General features: G+C 43.8%; 1 protein-coding gene across 3 annotated transcripts in view; it reads left to right on the top strand.

Annotated features, from left to right (window-relative positions):
* kif26aa (kinesin family member 26Aa) overlaps positions 1–11,736 on the top strand; it is a 167,471-nt gene extending 155,735 nt beyond the window's left edge. For all 3 annotated transcript variants that reach the window (XM_036984711.1, XM_036984712.1, XM_036984713.1), the window contains 2 exons: positions 125–275; positions 9,396–11,736. In XM_036984711.1, the coding sequence (XP_036840606.1) occupies positions 125–275; positions 9,396–9,586 (342 nt within the window). In that variant the 3' untranslated portion in view covers positions 9,587–11,736. The remainder of the gene's footprint in view (positions 1–124; positions 276–9,395) is intronic.
* The last annotated feature ends 5,874 nt before the right edge of the window (positions 11,737–17,610 follow it).

The raw sequence follows: 17,610 nt of genomic DNA, 5'->3' as shown, positions 1-17,610 counted from the left end.
CTGTTTACTTCCCTCCCTCCATCCAAGTCAGGGTTTCTCCAGAGGGAGCACACTCAGCTCCTTTCCTCCACTCGTCTTTTGTCTCTCTGCTCACTCCATCCATCCTTACCATTTACTCTCACAGGGACTGCTGTACTTCAACGCAAGACTGAGGATGCTGGAGAAGAGGCAACAGCGGATCAGGGAGCTGAGGGCCAAGCACGAGAGGTTGAGTGGGGAATTGGAGGATGCCAAGAGCAGGCTGATGCTGGACCCTGGCAAGTGGACCGGAGAGTGTGAGTAGCTTACTACAGAAATCTGGTGTACTATTTCAAGTGTGCTTAAAGTGTACCACCTTGTTTTGTAACTGGGTTGTGTTAAAGATGGACTTTCATCCAACAGTCAAAGCAGCATTCAGCTATTCTATTCTATTTTACACCACATGGCCAAAAGGATATGGACACCTCTTCAAATTAGTGGAGTCAGATATTTCAACCTCACCCGTTGCTGACAGGTGTGTAAAATTGATCACACAGCCATGTAATCTCCATAGACAAACATTGGCAGTAGAATGGCCCGTACTTAAGAGCTTAGTGACTTTCAACTTGGCACCATCATAGGATGCCACCTTTCCAAACAAGTCAGTTCGTAAAATTTCTGCCCTACTAGAGCTGCCCCGGTCAACTATAAGTGCTTTTATTGTGATGTGGAAATGTCTAGGAGCAACAACAGCTCAGCCGCAAAGTGGTCAGCCACACAATCTCACAGAATGGGACCGACGAGTACTGAAGCATGTAAAAATTATCTGTCCTCGGTTGCAACACTCACTACCGAGTTCCAAACTGCCTCTGGAAGCAACGTCAGCACAAGAACTGTTCGTCGGGAGCTTCATGAAATGGGTTTCCATGGCCGAGTAGTTGCACACAAGCCTAAGATCACCATGTGCAATGCCAAGCGTCGGCTGCAGTGGTGTAAAGCTCGCCTCCATTGGACTCTGGAGTGATGAATCACACTGGCAGCCCGGCGGACGATTCTGGGTTTAGCGAATGCCAGGATAACGCTATCTGCCCGAATGTTTAGTACCAACTGTAAAGTATGGTGGAGGAAGAATAATGGTCTGGAGCTGTTCTTCATGGTTCGGGCTAGGCCCCTTAGTTCCAGTGTAGGGAAATCTTAACGCAACAGTATGCAATTACATTCTAGATGATTCTGTGCTTCCAAGTTTGTGGTAACAGATTGGGGAAAGCCCTTTCCTGTTTCTGCATGACAATGCACAAAGCGAGGTCCATACAGAAATGGTTTGTTGAGATCGGTGTTGAAGAACTTTACTGACCTGCACAGAGCCGTGACCTCAACCCCATCGAATACCTTTGGGATGAATTTGAACCTAATCGCCCAACATCAGTGCCCGATCTCATTAATACTCTTATGGCTGAATGGAAGAAAGTCCCTGCAGCAATGTTCAACATCTAGTGGAAAGCCTTCCTAGAAGAGTGGAGGCTGTTATAGCAGCAAAGGGGGGACCAATTCCATATTAATGCCCATCATTTTGGAATGAGATATTCAACTTTTGGCCATGTCGTGTATCTGTTGTTTTCTCATGTCTTTACAAATGATTGTTACTTGAAACGTAGCTTTGTGCTAATGAATAAACCATGACTGCTACTCTTATAGAGATGTATACCTCTTAGTCTCACGCTCAGCTTTCCTACATTTAGCCTCTCTGAGGCTATTGTAAGTGGACAACAAAGTTGCGTAACTAGCGGACGATTCCAGGCTGTGCTAGCCTCTGTTGGAGTTGGGCCATGGAGTTGGGCCATGGAGTTGGGCCATGGAGTTGGGCCACACGAGAAACATCTTGAACATAATAATAAACAAACCCTTCCAACATTGTAGGAGCAGCTGATCTCCCAAGCTCTTCAACATGACGTCTGCCCCAGTTACTACAAGCTCCCAAGCTCTTCAACATGACGTCTGCCCCAGTTACTACAAGCTCCCAAGCTCTTCAACATGACGTCTGCCCCAGTTACTACAAGCTCCCAAGCTCTTCAACATGACGTCTGGCCCAGTTACTACAAGCTCCCAAGCTCTTCAACATGACGTCTGCCCCAGTTACTACAAGCTCCCAAGCTCTTCAACATGACGTCTGCCCCAGTTACTACAAGCTCCCAAGCTCTTCAACATGACGTCTGCCCCAGTTACTACAAGCTCCCAAGCTCTTCAACATGACATCTGCCCCAGTTACTACAAGCTCCCAAGCTCTTCAACATGACGTCTGCCCCAGTTACTACAAGCTCCCAAGCTCTTCAACATGACGTCTGCCCCAGTTACTACAAGCTCCCAAGCTCTTCAACATGACGTCTGCCCCAGTTACTACAAGCTCCCAAGCTCTTCAACATGACGTCTGGCCCAGTTACTACAAGCTCCCAAGCTCTTCAACATGACGTCTGCCCCAGTTACTACAAGCTCCCAAGCTCTTCAACATGACGTCTGCCCCAGTTACTACAAGCTCCCAAGCTCTTCAACATGACGTCTGCCCCAGTTACTACAAGCTCCCAAGCTCTTCAACATGACGTCTGCCCCAGTTACTACAAGCTCCCAAGCTCTTCAACATGACGTCTGCCCCAGTTACTACAAGCTCCCAAGCTCTTCAACATGACGTCTGCCCCAGTTACTACAAGGTTCCCTATGCCCTATGGCAGTGCCATTGCACTCAATGAAACGTGGACAAATGTATTGTGCAGGTGTCAAGCAAATGTGTGTGGTTGACGTCACTGTGACCTTGTAGTTATCACTTCTTGTGGTCCATATTGGGCCAACAGCTGAAACCACTCTCGCATACATAAACACTAACATTGACAAAGGAAGCGACATTGGCCAATAGCTTTTTATTTTTTATTTTGTGATGGGTTTGATTCTCTTAAGTTCCTTTCTAGAGTAAACTGTTAAAGTGGTAAAAACTATTTTCTGCCATTATCAATGTGGGAAAACACTTTTAGGGAGGCACTTACAGTATCTCGCACACAGACTAAAGGCAAGTGAGTGGATCTGTTCTCCAAACCCCAAATAGACAAAACGGCAGAACAAGGAGGCTATTTCCAGTTGAGCTGTGCAGGTCGCCGAAGGTTCGCCAGAGAAGATCCCTTCCTTTCTAGCTGAGCTCTATCCATTATAATCTATTTCTGGAAGCTTCTTAACACACCAAAAGCCTCCAGGTCTTTAGCAAGGGAAAGAGGCCACAGTTTTTTGGAGGTATAATAATAAATATATATTTTTTTTTTTCTTAGGGGATGAATCAGCTTTAATATTGCGGCTAGATTGTTGCTTCCATCAATGTTATTGTCTGCATCGTTTCTAATCCCCCATATATTTTTGGGGTAAATATATATATATATATATATATATATATATATATATGTGTGTGTATATATGTGCATGTATATATATATATATATATATATATATTCATACGTATACACATATACATACAGTTGAAGTCTGATGTTTGCATACACTTAGGTTGGAGTCATTAAAATAGTTTTTCAACCACTTCACAAATTTCTTGTTAACAAACTATAGTTTTGGCAAGTCGGTTAGGGCATCTACTTTGTCATTTTTCCAACAATTGTTTACAGACAGATTATTTCTCTTATAATTCACTTTATCACAATTCCAGTAGGTCAGAAGTTTACATACACTAAGTAGACAGTGCCTTTAAACAGCTTGGAAAATTCCAGAAAATTATGTCATGGCTATAGAAGCTTCTGATAGGCTAATTGACATCCTTCAAGTCAACTGGAAGTGTACCTGTCGATGTATTTCAAGGCCTACCTTCAAACTCAGTGCCTCTTTGCTTTGACATCATGGGAAAATCAAAAGAAATCAGCCAAGACCTCAGAAAAAAAAAATGTAATTTCCAAATGCCTGAAGGTACCACGGTCATCTGTACAAACAATAGTACGCAAGTATAAACACCATGGGTCCACGTAGCCGTCATACCGCTCAGGAAGGAGACACATTCTGTCTCCTAGAGATGAACGTACTTTGGTGCGAAAAGTGCAAATCAATCCCAGAACAACAGCAAAGGACCTTTTGAAGATGCTGGAGGAAACAGGTTTAAAACTGTCTATATCCATAGTAAAATGAGTCCTATATCAACATAACCTGAAAGGCCACTCATCAAGGAAGAAGCCACAGCTCCAAAACCGCCATAAAAAAGCCAGACTGCGGTTTGCAACTGCACATGGGGACAAAAATCATACTTTTTGTAGAAATGTCCTCTGGTCTGATGAAACAACAATAGAACTGTTGGCCATAATGACCATCGTTATGTTTGGAGGAAAAAGGGGGAGGCTTGCAATCCGAAGAACACCCTTCCCAACCGTGAAGCATGGGGGTGGCAGCATCATGTTGTGGGGGTGCTTTTGCTGCAAGAGGGACTGGTGCACTTCACAAAAAAGATGGCATCATAAGGTAGGAAAATTATGTGGATATATTGAAGCAACATCTCAAACATCAGTTAAAGCTTGGTCGCAAATGGGTCTTCCAAATGGACAGTGACCCCAAGCATACTTCCAAAGTTGTGGCAAAATAGCTTAAGGACAACAAAGTCACGGTATTGGAGTGCCCACAAAATTTGTGGGCAGAACTGAAAAAGTGTGTGCGAGCAAGGAGCCCTACAAACCTGACTCAGTTACATCAGCTCTATCAGGAGGAATGGGCCAAAATTCACCCAACTTATTGTGGGAAGCTTGTGGAAGGCTACCCAAAACGTTTAACCCAAGTTTTAAACAATTTAAAGGCAATGCTACCAAATACTAATTGAGTGGATGTAAACTTCTGACCCACTGGGAATGTGATGAAAGAAATAAAAGCTTAAATAAATTATTCTCTCTGCTATTATTCTGACATTTCACATTCTTAAAATAAGGTGGTGATCCTAACTGACCTAAAACAGGGAATATTTACTCGGATTAAATGTCAGGAATTGTAAGTTTAAATGTATTTGGCTATGGTGTATGTAAACTTCGGACTTCAACTGTACATTCACATACATAAACATATACATATAAATCTTCATTATAAAAGTTTAAACACTGTTTCCCATGCTTGTTCAATGACCCATAAACAATTAATGAACATGCACCTTTGGAACGGTCGTTAAGCTTACAGACGGTAGGCAATTAAGGTCACAGTTATGAAAACTTAGGACACTTAAAAGGCCTTTCTTTCTCTGAAAAACACCAAAAGAAAGATGCCGATGGTCCCTGCTGATCTGCATGAACGTGCCTTAGGCATGCTGCAAGGGGACATGAGAATTGCAGATGTGGCCAGGGCAATAAATTGCAATGTCCGTACTGTGAGATACCTAAGACAGCATTACAGGGAGACAGGACGGACAGCTGATCGTGCTCGCAGTGGCAGACCACGTGTAACAACACCTGCACAGGATCGGTACATCTGAAGATCACACCTGCGTGACAGGTACAGGATGGCAACATCAACTGCCCGAGTTACACCAGGAACGCACTATCCCTCCATCAGCGCTCAGACTGTCCGTAATAGGCTGAGAGAGGCTAGGCTGTGGGCTTGTAGGCCTGTTGTAAGGCAGGTCCTCACCAGACATCACCGGCAACAACGTCACCTATGGGCACAAACCCACCGTCCCTGGACCAGACAGGACTGGGAAAAAGTGCTCTTCACTTACGAGTCGCGGTTTTGTCTCACCAGGGGTGATGGTCGGATTCGCGTTTATCGTCGAAGGAACGAGGGCTACACTGAGGCCTGTACTCTGGAGCGGGATCGATTTGGAGGTGGAGGATCCGTCAAGGTCTGGGGCGGTGTGTCACAGCATCATCGGACTGAGCTTGTCATTGCAGACAATCTCAACGCTGTGCTTTACAGGGAAGACATCCTCCTCATGTGGTACCCTTTCAGCAGGCTCATCCTGACATGACCCTCTAGCATTACAATGCCACCAGCCATACTGCTTGTTCTGTGCATGATTTCCTGCAAGACAGCAATGTCAGTGTTCTGCCATGGACAGTGAAGAGCCCGGATCTCAATCCCATTGAGCACGTCTGGGACCTGTTGAATCACATTACAGAAATGGACACATTGTTCCATTTCTGTAAGTCACATGTCTGTGGAACTTGTTCAGTGTATGTCTCAGTTGTTGAATCTTGTTATGTTAGTACAAATATCTGCACATGTTAAGTTTGCTGAAAATAAACACAGTTGACAGTGAGAGAGCGTTTCTTATTTTGCTGAGTTTATATAAATAATATAATATATAAATAATATAATATATAAATAATATTGTTAGTGTTACACCCGAAAACATTACAAAAGTAAACAGCCAAAGGGAATCAGGAATCACATTTACTGATTCCCGTCACTTTTTTCGCGTGCTCGTTTCTGAAGTTCAATTGTTATTTGAGTAAACGGACATGAAGAAACGTTTACTAAGGTAGCTGAATTCCAAAGTAACCCACCTCATGACTTTACTACGGATATAGAGGAAGAGAAAAATACTTTTGAAATCCTTGTCTTTGCAAAAATCCTGTGCGTGTGTTCTCACGTGTGCAGACGGGTTGGGGGTGGTATGTGTACCGGTATGCGTCTTGAAATCAATAAGGCATTATTTTCCCTCCGCTACATCTCCAAACCCTATTTCCCTGAGATGTTTCCCATTGGTTTAGGGACCGCCGGTTGGTCCAAGCCCATGATGGGAGCAGTCAAGCTATATAAATCATTCTTTCATCCTTTCATGTTGTGATTATGAGGGTAGTGTGTCTTGAGCAGCTTCCATCAGACATACCAGCATATCCAGCCCTGTCAAAGACATGTCATCATTAATCTTTATGTCCCTGTATGACTTTTAAAGCCGTAAAAGGTGTGACGATGGATGAGCGGTCACAGTGGAGCGACACAGTTATAGAGATTAGTAGAAGTACTGTATCACATAGTGAGCCGACCTTGTTTATAGTGCATCATGGGATGCACTGATAGCAGGCTTGGGGTAAATTCCAATAAATTATATCTCTCTCATTCATTCTCTGATCTCTCTCTCTCTCTCTCTCTCTCTCTCTCTCTCTGATCTTTCTCTCTCTCTACATCTCTCTCCCTTTCTGATCTCTCCCTCTCAACTTCTCTCTCTAACCATGTCTGGTGTATATTAGTAGGTAACAAGTTAGAATAGGGGGTAAACAGTGTCTTGTAAAAGTATTCATCCCCTTGGAGTTTTACCTATTTTGTTGCATTACAACCTGAGTTGAAATTGATCTTATTTGGACATAATTGACATACACAAAATACTCAAAACTGGTGAAATTAAATTTACAAAATAAAAAACGGAAAAGTGGTGCGTGCATATGTATTCACCCCCTTTGATATGAAGCCCCTAAATAAGATCTGGTACAACCAACTACCTTCAGAAGTCACATAATTAGTTAAATAAAGTCAACCTGTGTGTAATCTAAGGGCACCACCAAGCAAGCGGCACCATGAAGACCAAGGAGCTCTCCAAACAGGTCAGGGACAAAGTTGTGGAGAAGTACAGATCAGGGTTGAGTTATCAAAAAATATCCAAAACTTTGAACATCCCACAGAGCACCATTAAAACCATTATTAAAAAATGGAAAGAATATGGCACCACAACAAACCTGCCAAGAGAGGGCTGCCCACCAAAACTCACAGACCAGGCAAGGAGGGCACTAATCAGAGAGGTAAAAAAGAGATCAAAGATAACCCTGAAGGAGCCGCAAAGCTCCACAGTGTTACGCCCTGACCTTAGAGAGACATTTTATTTCTCTATTTAGTTAGGTCAGGGTGTGATGTGGGGTGGGCATTCTATGTTCTATTTTCTATGTTTTGTATTTCTTTGTTTTGGCCAGGTATGGTTCTCAATCAGGGGCAGCTGTGTATCGTTCTCTCTGATTGGGAACCATACGTAGGCAGCCCTTTTTCCCACCTGTCTTTGTAGGTAGTAAACTTTGTTTGTGGCACATAGCCCTTAAGCTTCACGGTTGTGTTTGTATTGTTATTTGTTTTTGTCGGCGTCATCCTAGTAAAAAGGAATATGCACGCTTACCACGCTGCGCTTTGGTTTACTTCATTCGACGGCCGTGACACACAGCGGAGATTGGAGTATCTGTCAATAGGACCACTTTAAGCCGTACACTCCACAGAGCTGGGCTTTACGAAAGAGTGGCCAGAAAAAGGCACTTGCTTAAAGAAAAAAATATATAAGCTAACACGTTTGGTGTTCGCCAAAAGGCATATGGGAGACTCCCCTAACATATGGAAGAAGATACTCTGGTCAGATGAGACAAAAATGTAGCTTTTTGGCCATCAAGGAAAACCCGATGTCTGGCGCAAACCCAACACCTCCCATCACCCCGAGAACCTCATCCCCACAGTGAAGTCTCATGCTGTGGGGATGTTTTTCATTGGCAGGGACTGGGAAACTGGTCAGAATTGAAGGAATGATGGATGGTGCTAAATACAGGGAAATTCGTGAGTGAAACCTGTTCCAGTCTTCTAGAGATTTGAGACTGGGACGGAGGTTCACCTTCCAGCAGGACAATGAGCATACTGCTAAAGCAACACTTGAGCGGTTTAAGGGGAAACATTTAAATGTCTTGAAATGGCCTAGGCTAAGCCCAGACCTCAATCTAATTGAGAATCTGCGGTATGACTTAAAGATTTCTGTACACCAGCGGAACCCATCCAACTTGAAGGAGCTGGAGCAGTTTGGCCTTGAAGAATGGGCAAAAATCCTAGTGGCTAGATGTGCCAAGCTTATAGAGACATACCCCAAGAGACTTGCAGCTGTAATTGCTGCAAAAGGTGGCTCTACAAAGTAAAGTATTGACTTTGGGGGGGGGGGGGGGGGGGGGGGGGTGAATAGTTAATCACGCTCAAGTTTTCATTTTTTTTGTCCTATTTCTTGTTTGTTTCACAATATAAAATATTTTGCATCTTCAAAGTGGTAGGCATGTTATGTATATCAAATGATAAACCCCCCACCCCAAAAAAATCATTTTTAATTCCAGTTTGTCAGGCAACAAAATAGGAAAAATTCCAAGGGGGTGAATACTTCCGCAGAAGTAATTGAAAGTACCCCTTTTTTCAATAATTTAATTGGAATTTCTGTTTGACCCCAACACTGACTTATTGCGCCTCGGATCACCCAATATAGTGAAACGGCATTAGGATAAGCTTTTTACCACATATATGAAAATTCCCTGTACCTACATGATGTATGGTCAACAAAATGTCAAGAGTGGCTACATATTTTATCTGTTTTTTTAATTCTGTTCATCTTCTGAACTTTTCTTGTACATCTGATGGCGTTAGCTACTGCTGATGCTAATCTCTCCATTTTTCTCTCTTTTTCACCCTCCCCCCCATAGTTGAGGTGGACCCCGATCTGGACAAAGAGTCCCAGGAGTACCTGGAGGCTTTGGAGCAGGCCACGGCCGAACTGGAGTACTGTGTCAACCTATGCAAGTCGCATGTCATGATGGAGACCTGCTTCGACATCGTGGTGTCGGCGACCGCTGTCACGCAAGGGGGGCAACAGAAAGGAGGTGTGGAGGTGTGAGAAAGCTAGAGCAAGTGAGAGAAAGTCGATGTGAAAGGGCAACGGAGCAAAACAAGCGCTTCAGAGCCTGAGAGACTGATGATAGAGTCAAAGGAGGAGAAAAGGCGGATGGGAAAGAGGACTAACGTGAAAGTCAACCGGTGTAGGTTACAGAGGTTACCATATGAATGGATAAAGGAACAGAGGTGCAGGTGTGCTTACTTGTACAGTAGAGAAAGCCTGGCTTCGATCAGAGTACAATTAAATGGAACTTTGGACAAACATTCTACGTTTCCTGTGGGAGGAAGGAAAGATCTAACCGAGGACGACCGAACACCTTTGTCACCGTCACCAGAATGTGCCTTGATCAGACTGATTCCAAGGGAATATCATTTTTTTCTGACCAGTGTTAGTCTTAAAAACCAGCTTACCCGAGCAAACTCTAAATGTATTCCTTATGAGAAAAATTGTATTTTGTATTGTATTGTTGTATAGTGTATTTATATGATTACAAAGTATGTAAAAAAAATAATATCTTTTTGGGTATGATTGAAAAAACAAACCATGAATAAAATGAGAGAAAAGCAATAAGTTGATCATTATTGCATACCCGAACCTTTGCCTTTCTTTGTGTTCAAAAATGTTTTACAGCCTTCTCCGCCAATAGTGAGAAGTTCTGTTGGCCAATGAGTTTCCTTTGAGTAAGGACAAATGTTACGCAAACGTTTGTATCCGTTCCGAATATCTGCGCTAGTAGAAGGCTGTCGGGATTGATTTGAGCTCAAAACTGACTTGCGGTTGTTTATAAGCTCAGTTTGCAGTCAGTTGTGCAGAAAAATGTACAGTCCATACGGAATGGCATTGTCTCTTATAGTTACCGTCATCTTGCGAGATTCTGATCTGCAGAGAGAGAGAGAGCGAGAAAGAGAGAGAGAGAGAAACATTCCCAAAGGTCTTTGCAGAAGTCTTTGACCTTGTGGCGTTTAACTAATGTGACCGGTGGCAGCTCGTAAATCAGCCAGTTGCCATTTAAGTGCCCAAGACTTGATTCAATGCCCAGTTCTGCAGTGTGTTAAAGAGAACAATGTTGAAAATCTGTGCCAGATTCTGGACACAATTTCACTCATTTCTACCTGCTTGCAGTGTAGGGGTATTAACATATTGTATTTGTTTTGAAAGCTACCCTTTTCATAAAATATATACATTTATCAAACATTTCACTTGATAACAAGTCAATTTCGGGGCTGGATTGGTGATGGAATTGACCCAACTTTAGCTGAGGCATTTCCCATGGATATCCTTGTGAATGAACTCACAAAATATGAATGAGGTTTGAAATGTATGCCTAAACTTGTTTCAATCAAGTGGCTATGTGAAGGAAGCACAATGTGATGTCTGCCTCCGTAAGGGTTAGAGGTGAGAAGCCAAAAGGATGACCTGCCAACAGCCAATGATATGAGGAAACTAGTTCTGACTATGCATTCCAACCCCTTTTCACCCACCAATGTGCAGTGAGTCTAATACCACAAATACCACAGTGCTGGGTTATTCACTATATATGTTGCACTGTTGCTTTTTGTCCTAAATGCTGAATGTTTGTTTATCTCAAATGGTTATTTGGTCCTCCTGCAAGCCCAATGTTAGTACGTCATCTCTGAGAACTTCTCTAGAGTCGTATCAATGGGCTCAATGGGCCAGATAGGGCATAGATGCATTTCCCTCTGGACTGTCAATAAGTCAAACAGTTACCTCTTGCTGTTTCATGTGTTTTCCTTCCCTTGCAAACATATACTGTACGTCCGTGTTAGATTACCTCGGTTAAGAGGTGGAAACCATCTAATGAAAATATACTCTTCTTTTGTCCTACCATGGAGGAATTCTCAGGCCCTTTTTAGAAGTTGCTGCATGAGATCAATCTTATCATTTTCGTAACAAGCCTTGGTATTCAGTTTGAAAAAAAGTTTTGCCAAACAAACACATTTCTGAGATGTGTTGACCAGGTAATATAAGATCTTTAATATATAAACCCTTTTTCCTATTGTCTTTGGTTTTATACTGTACAGTTTTATAATCATTTGTAAAAAAAGTTAAAAGAAAGGAAATGTATAGTATTACAGTTTGCATTGATTCATACGTGTCAATAAAGGATCTTAATCCTCTTGTTTCTAGTAGACTGTGGGAATCAAAGTTATTTACTTATTGTTCACTTCTGATACAGAAGAAACATTCTGAGCGAACCATCAGTGTGATTTCCTTTATTTGCAATTGATTACATTTTGGCCTAAGAGTACAATTTATACTTTGTGTCACGTCCATATCATGGACAAGCATCCTATCTACATCAAACAACATTATCTCTCTATGCTAGCATTTCAGACATTTGAAATTATCTCGCTGATCAATTTGCCCAAGCACCTGGAAGCATTTGCATATGGGACCAGAGAAGAGAACGCACATGCTGCATACACGAAGTCCTGCTGTTTTTATAATTAGTCAGACAGGATCCAGCCACAGTTTGTCTGCTAATTGCTCAAATGTACACTCTACTGTATGATATCGTCTGAATACGCTAGCTTCTAGGGCCCTGTTCGATTACTGTAAAATGCACCCTTCCTTCCATAATTCCTCGAGGTAAGAACAGATCTATAAGCGATTGGATATGTGTAAGAAAGGTTACCACCCAATTACTTTTACCAATCCAACCAATTCAGATCTCTGATTACTTCAAGGAAGGTAGGAAGGAAGTATGCATTTCTAAAGTTTTCCAAAAAGGCCCGTGATACCCATGGTATCAAACCGCTAATGCTACAAATTGCTTTTCTTATCTCAGAGAGATTGCATTGCCATTCATCACATCCAAAAACACTCTTGACTGATTTTCACTTGCTAGGTACATCCGAAAAGTTAGAGGATTCACTACAGTTAAGTTTTAAGATACACATTCTTGAAAATGGACTGGCCAAATTAAATAACACATTTTTTGTGTATTAATGTTGCTGTTTACTTTTCCTTGCAGGGGGTTGGAATGGAGTACATCTCTGCCACAGTGGTCGTTGGAGCAGTAAGATGTGCATATGGAAGTTAACGTGGGTTGCTTTCAAGGCAAAAAGACAGCAGCCTTTTCTCTACATGCCGAGTTTTTGATTTCCAAAAGCAGCAGGGAAATGTTGGCTGACACATACTGCCCTCTCTTTCCCTTCTATATAGGAGTGTACATGAGACGTTCATTTAATGGTCCACACCTCTGGCAAAACAAATGTTGAGTTTTCTTTTCTTTTATGGGTGTCCAGTGAGCAAGGCTGCTCCAATACGAAGTCAAGCATACTGTATCCTCTGAATATAAACCAATGTTTTATCAAGGTGACAGATAGTATGCTTGTCTCGATACAGCTCATAAACAAAATGTACAGCATTTAAAGGGTGACTGCACTTCCTGATTTGACCTCATTTTAGATTTGGTTCATTAAGAAATGCTAATGGCCATGACTGAATTCGAAGATTAGTTTGTTTTGGGGATGTGGTTTGATGTGGGTGTCTCTGTGTGTGTGTGTGTGTGTGTGTGTGTGTGTGTGTTCGGAGTGATAGATGTGCAGAAGATGAATGTGCAAGTAAAGATACTGGGGTGCAAAGGAGCAAGATAAATAAATAAATCTGGGGATGACATAGATGGGCTATTTACAGATTGGCTATGTATAGGTGCAGTGATATGTGAGCTGCTCTGACAGCTGGTGCTTGAAGTTAGTGAGGGAGATATGAGTCTCCAGCTTCAGTGATTTTTGCAGTTCGTTCCAGTCATTGGCAGCAGAGAACTGTAAGGAAAGGCGGCCAAAGGAGGAATTGGCTTTGGGGGTGATCAGTGAAATATACCTGCTGGAGCGTGTGCTACGGGTGGGTGCTGCTATGGTGACCAGTGAGCTGAGATAAGGCGGGGCTTTATCTAGTAAAGACTTATAGATGACCTGGAGCCAGTAGGTTTGGCGTTGAATATGAATTGAGGGCCAGCCAACGAGAGCATACAGGTCGCAGTGGTGGGTAGTATATGGGGCTTTGGTGACAAAACGGATGGCGCTGTGATAGACTGCATCCAATTAGCTGAGTAGAGTGTTGGAGGCTATTTTGTAAATGACATCTCCGAAGTCAAGGATCGGTAGGATAGTCAGTTTTACGAGGGTATGTTTGGCAGCATGAGTGAAGGAGGCTTTGTTGCGAAATAGGCCGATTCTAGATTTAATTTCTGGATTGGAGATGCTTAATGTGAGTCTGGAAAGAGAGTTTACAGACTAACCAGACACCTAGGTATTTGTAGTTGTCCACATATTATAAGTCAGAACTGTCCAGAGTAGTGATGCTGAACGGGAAGCAATCAGTTGAAGAGCAAGCACTTTGTTTTACTTGAATTTAAGAGCAGTTGGAGGCCACGTAAGGAGTGTTGTATGGCATTAAAGCTTGTCTGGAGGTTAGTTACCACAGTGTCCAAAGAAGGGTCAGAAGTTTACAGAATGGTGTTGTCTGCATAGAGGTGGATCAGAGAATCACCAGCAGCAAGAGCGACATCATTGATGTATACAGAGAAGAGAGTTGGCCTGAGAATTGAACCCTGTGGCACCCCATAGAGACTGCCAGAGGTCTGGACAACAGGCCCTCTGATTTGACACACTGAACTCTGTCTGAAAAGTAGTTGGTGAACCAGGTGAGGCAGTCATTTGAGAAACCAAGGCTGTTGAGTCTGCCAATAAGAATGCGGTGATTGACAGAGTCGAAAGCCTTGGCCAGGTCGATGAATACGGCTGGCGGTCATGATATAATTTAGGACATTGAGTGTGACTGAGGTGCACGGATGACCAGCTCGGAAACCAGATTGTATAGCGGATTCGAAATGGTCGGTGATCTGTTATTTTTTTTTGTTTTATGTTTTTCTCCCCAATTTCGTGGTATCCAATTGTTTAGTAGCTACTATCTTGTCTCATCGCTACAACTCCCGTACGGGCTCGGGAGAGACGAAGGTTGAAAGTCATGCGTCCTCCGATACACAACCCAACCAAGCCGCACTTCTTCTTAACACAGCGCGCCTCCAACCCGGAAGCCAGCCGCACCAATGTGTCGGAGGAAACACTGTGCACCTGGCAACCTTGGTTAGCACGCACTGCGCCCAGCTGCCGCAGGAGTCGCTGATGCGCGATGAGACAACTATATCCCTACCTGCCAAACCCTCCCTAACCCGGACGACGCTTGGCCAATTGTGCGTCGCCCCACGGACCTCCCGGTCGCGGCCGGTTACGACAGAGCTTGAGCGCGAACCCAGAGTCTATGGTGGCACAGCTGGCGCTGCAGTACAGCGCCCTTAATCACTGTGCCACCCGGGAGGCCCGGTGATCTGTTTGTTAACTTGGCTTCCGAAGACCTTAGAAAGGCAGGGTAGGATAGATATAGGTCTGTAGCAGTTTGGGTCTAGAGTGTCTCCCCCTTTGAAGAAGGGGATGACCGCAGCAGCTTTCCAATCTATGGGAATCTCAGACGATAGGAAAGAGAGGTTGAACAGGCTAGTAATAGGGGTAGTAACAATTTCGGCAGATAATTTTAGAAAGAGAGGGTCCAGATTGTCTAGCCCGGCTGATTTGTAGGGGTCCAGATTTTGCAGCTCTTTCAGAACATCAGCTATCTGGATTTGGGTGAAGGAGAAATGGGGGAGGCTTGGGCAAGAGTGGGGGGTGCATGGCTGTTGACCGGGGTAAGGGTAGCCAGGTGGAAAGCATGGCCAGCCTTAGAAAAATGCTTATTGAAATGCTCAATTATCGTGGATTTATTGGTGGTGATAGTGTTTTCTAGCCTCAGTGCAGTGGGCAGCTGGGAGGAGGTGCTCTTATTCTCCATGAACTTTACAGTGTCCCAGAACTTTTTTTAGTTTGTGCTACAGGATGCAAATGTATGTTTGAGAAAGCTAGCCTTAGCTTTCCTAACTGCCTGTGTATATTGGTTCCTAACTTCCCTGAAAAGTTGCATATTGCGGGGGCTATTCGATACTAGTGCAGTACGCCACAGGATGTTTTGTGCTGGTCAAGGGCAGTCAGGTCTGGAGTGAACCAAGGGCAATATCCGTTCCTGGTTAAAAAAAAAACTTTATGGGGCCTGCTAGCTGAAGTGTTTTAGGGAGCGTTTGACAGTGATGGTCGTTTGACTGCATTACGGACGCAGGCAATGAGGCAGTGATCGCTGAAATCCTGGTTGAAGACAGCAGAGGTGTATTTGGAAGGCAGGTTGGTTAGGATGATATCTATGAGGGTGCCCGCGTTTACGGATTTGGGGTTGTACCTGGTAGGTTCATTGATAATTTATGTGAGATTGAGGGCATCAAGATTAGATTGTAGGATGGCAGGGGTGTTAAGCATGTCCCAGTTTAGATCACCTAACAACACGAGCTCTGAAGATAGATGGGGGGCAATCAATTCACATATGGTGTCCAGGGCACAGCTGGGAGCAGAAGGTGGTCAGTAGCAAGCGGCAATGGTGAGAGACTTGTTTCTGGAAAGGTGGATTTTTAAAAATAGAAGTTCAAATGATTTGGGCACAGACCTGGATAGTAAGACAGAACTCTTCATCTCTGCAGTAGATTGCAACTCCTCCCCTTTGGCAGTTCTATCTTGTCAGAAAATGTTATAGTTAGGGATGGAAATGTCAGGGTTTTTGGTGGTCTTCCTAAACCAGGATTTATACACGGCTAGGACATCCGAGTTGGCAAAGTGTGCTAAAGCAGTGAATAAAACAAAGTTAGGGAGGAGGCTTCTAATGATAACATGCATGAAACCAAGGCTTTTACGGTTACAGAAGTCAACAAATGAGAGTGCTTGGGGAATAGGAGTGGAGCTAGGCACTGCAGGGCCTGGATTAACTGCTACATCACCAGAGGACCAGAGGAGAAGTAGGATAAGGGTACGGCTAAAGGCTATAAGAACTGGTCGTCTAGTACGTTCGGAACAGAGAGTAAAAGGAGCAGATTTCTGGGCACGGTAGAATAGATTCAAGGCATAATGTACAGACAAAGGAATGGTAGGAGGCGAATACAGTGGAGGTAAACCTATGCATTGAGTAATGATGAGAGAGATATTGTCTCTAGAAACATAATTTAAACCAGGTGAGGTCACCGCATGTGTGGGAGGAGGAACTAAAGCTAGCTAAGGCATATTGAGCAGGGCTAGACGCTCTACAGTGAAATTAGACATTAATCACTAACCAAAACAGCAATGGACAAGACATTTTGACATTAGGGAGAGGCATTCGTAGCCGAGTGATCATAGGGCTCCAGTGAGTAGCTACATGGCGATTCAGACAGCTAGCGGGCCGGGGCGAGCAAGCTAGCAGAAGGGACGGAAGAAGTCTGTTGTAGCCCCCTCGTGTGGTTACGTCGGCAGACCAGTCATGATGGATCAGCAGGGCTCCATGTAGTAAAAGGGTCCAGGCCAATTGTCAAAATAGGGATAGTGGCCCAAGAAATTGGCCGATGGGCCTCTTCAGCTAACAGTCCGACATGCTCTAGACAGCTAGCAGGCCGCGGCTAGCAGGCTAACAGATAGGCATTCAGGGGACATTGCAAAAGGAAGAGCCTGTTGAAAAAAATAAAAAGGCCTGTTGGATCGGCGGGGCTCCGTATCAGCAGTAAAAGGGGTCCAGGCCAATTGGCAAAATAGTTATTGTAGCCCAAGGAGTGGCTGATGGACCTCTTCAGCTGGCCGGGAGATGGGCCTAGCATAGGCTAGCTCCAGGCTAATTAGTGCTTGCTTCCGGACAGAGACGTTAGCCAGGAGTGGCCACTCAGATAGCAGCTGAGCAATCTGCAATTATCCAGGTGAAAAGGTTCAGAGCTTGCGGTAGGAATCTGGAGATATGGAGAAAAATAAGTCCGATATGCTCTGGTTTGAATCGCACTGTGCAGACTGGCAAGAGTTGTCCGTGCTAAAGGTTAGCTCATAGGGGGGGTTCCGGTTCTATAATAAATAAAATAGCAGATCCATGCCACATTGGGTGAGGCGGATTGCATGAGAGTATGTTGA

This window comes from Oncorhynchus mykiss, chromosome 8 (assembly GCF_013265735.2).
Source record: "Oncorhynchus mykiss isolate Arlee chromosome 8, USDA_OmykA_1.1, whole genome shotgun sequence".
Lineage (NCBI taxonomy): Eukaryota > Metazoa > Chordata > Actinopteri > Salmoniformes > Salmonidae > Oncorhynchus > Oncorhynchus mykiss.
Note: the sequence above shows the minus strand (reverse complement) of the source record. Positions and strands in the feature narration are given on the sequence as shown.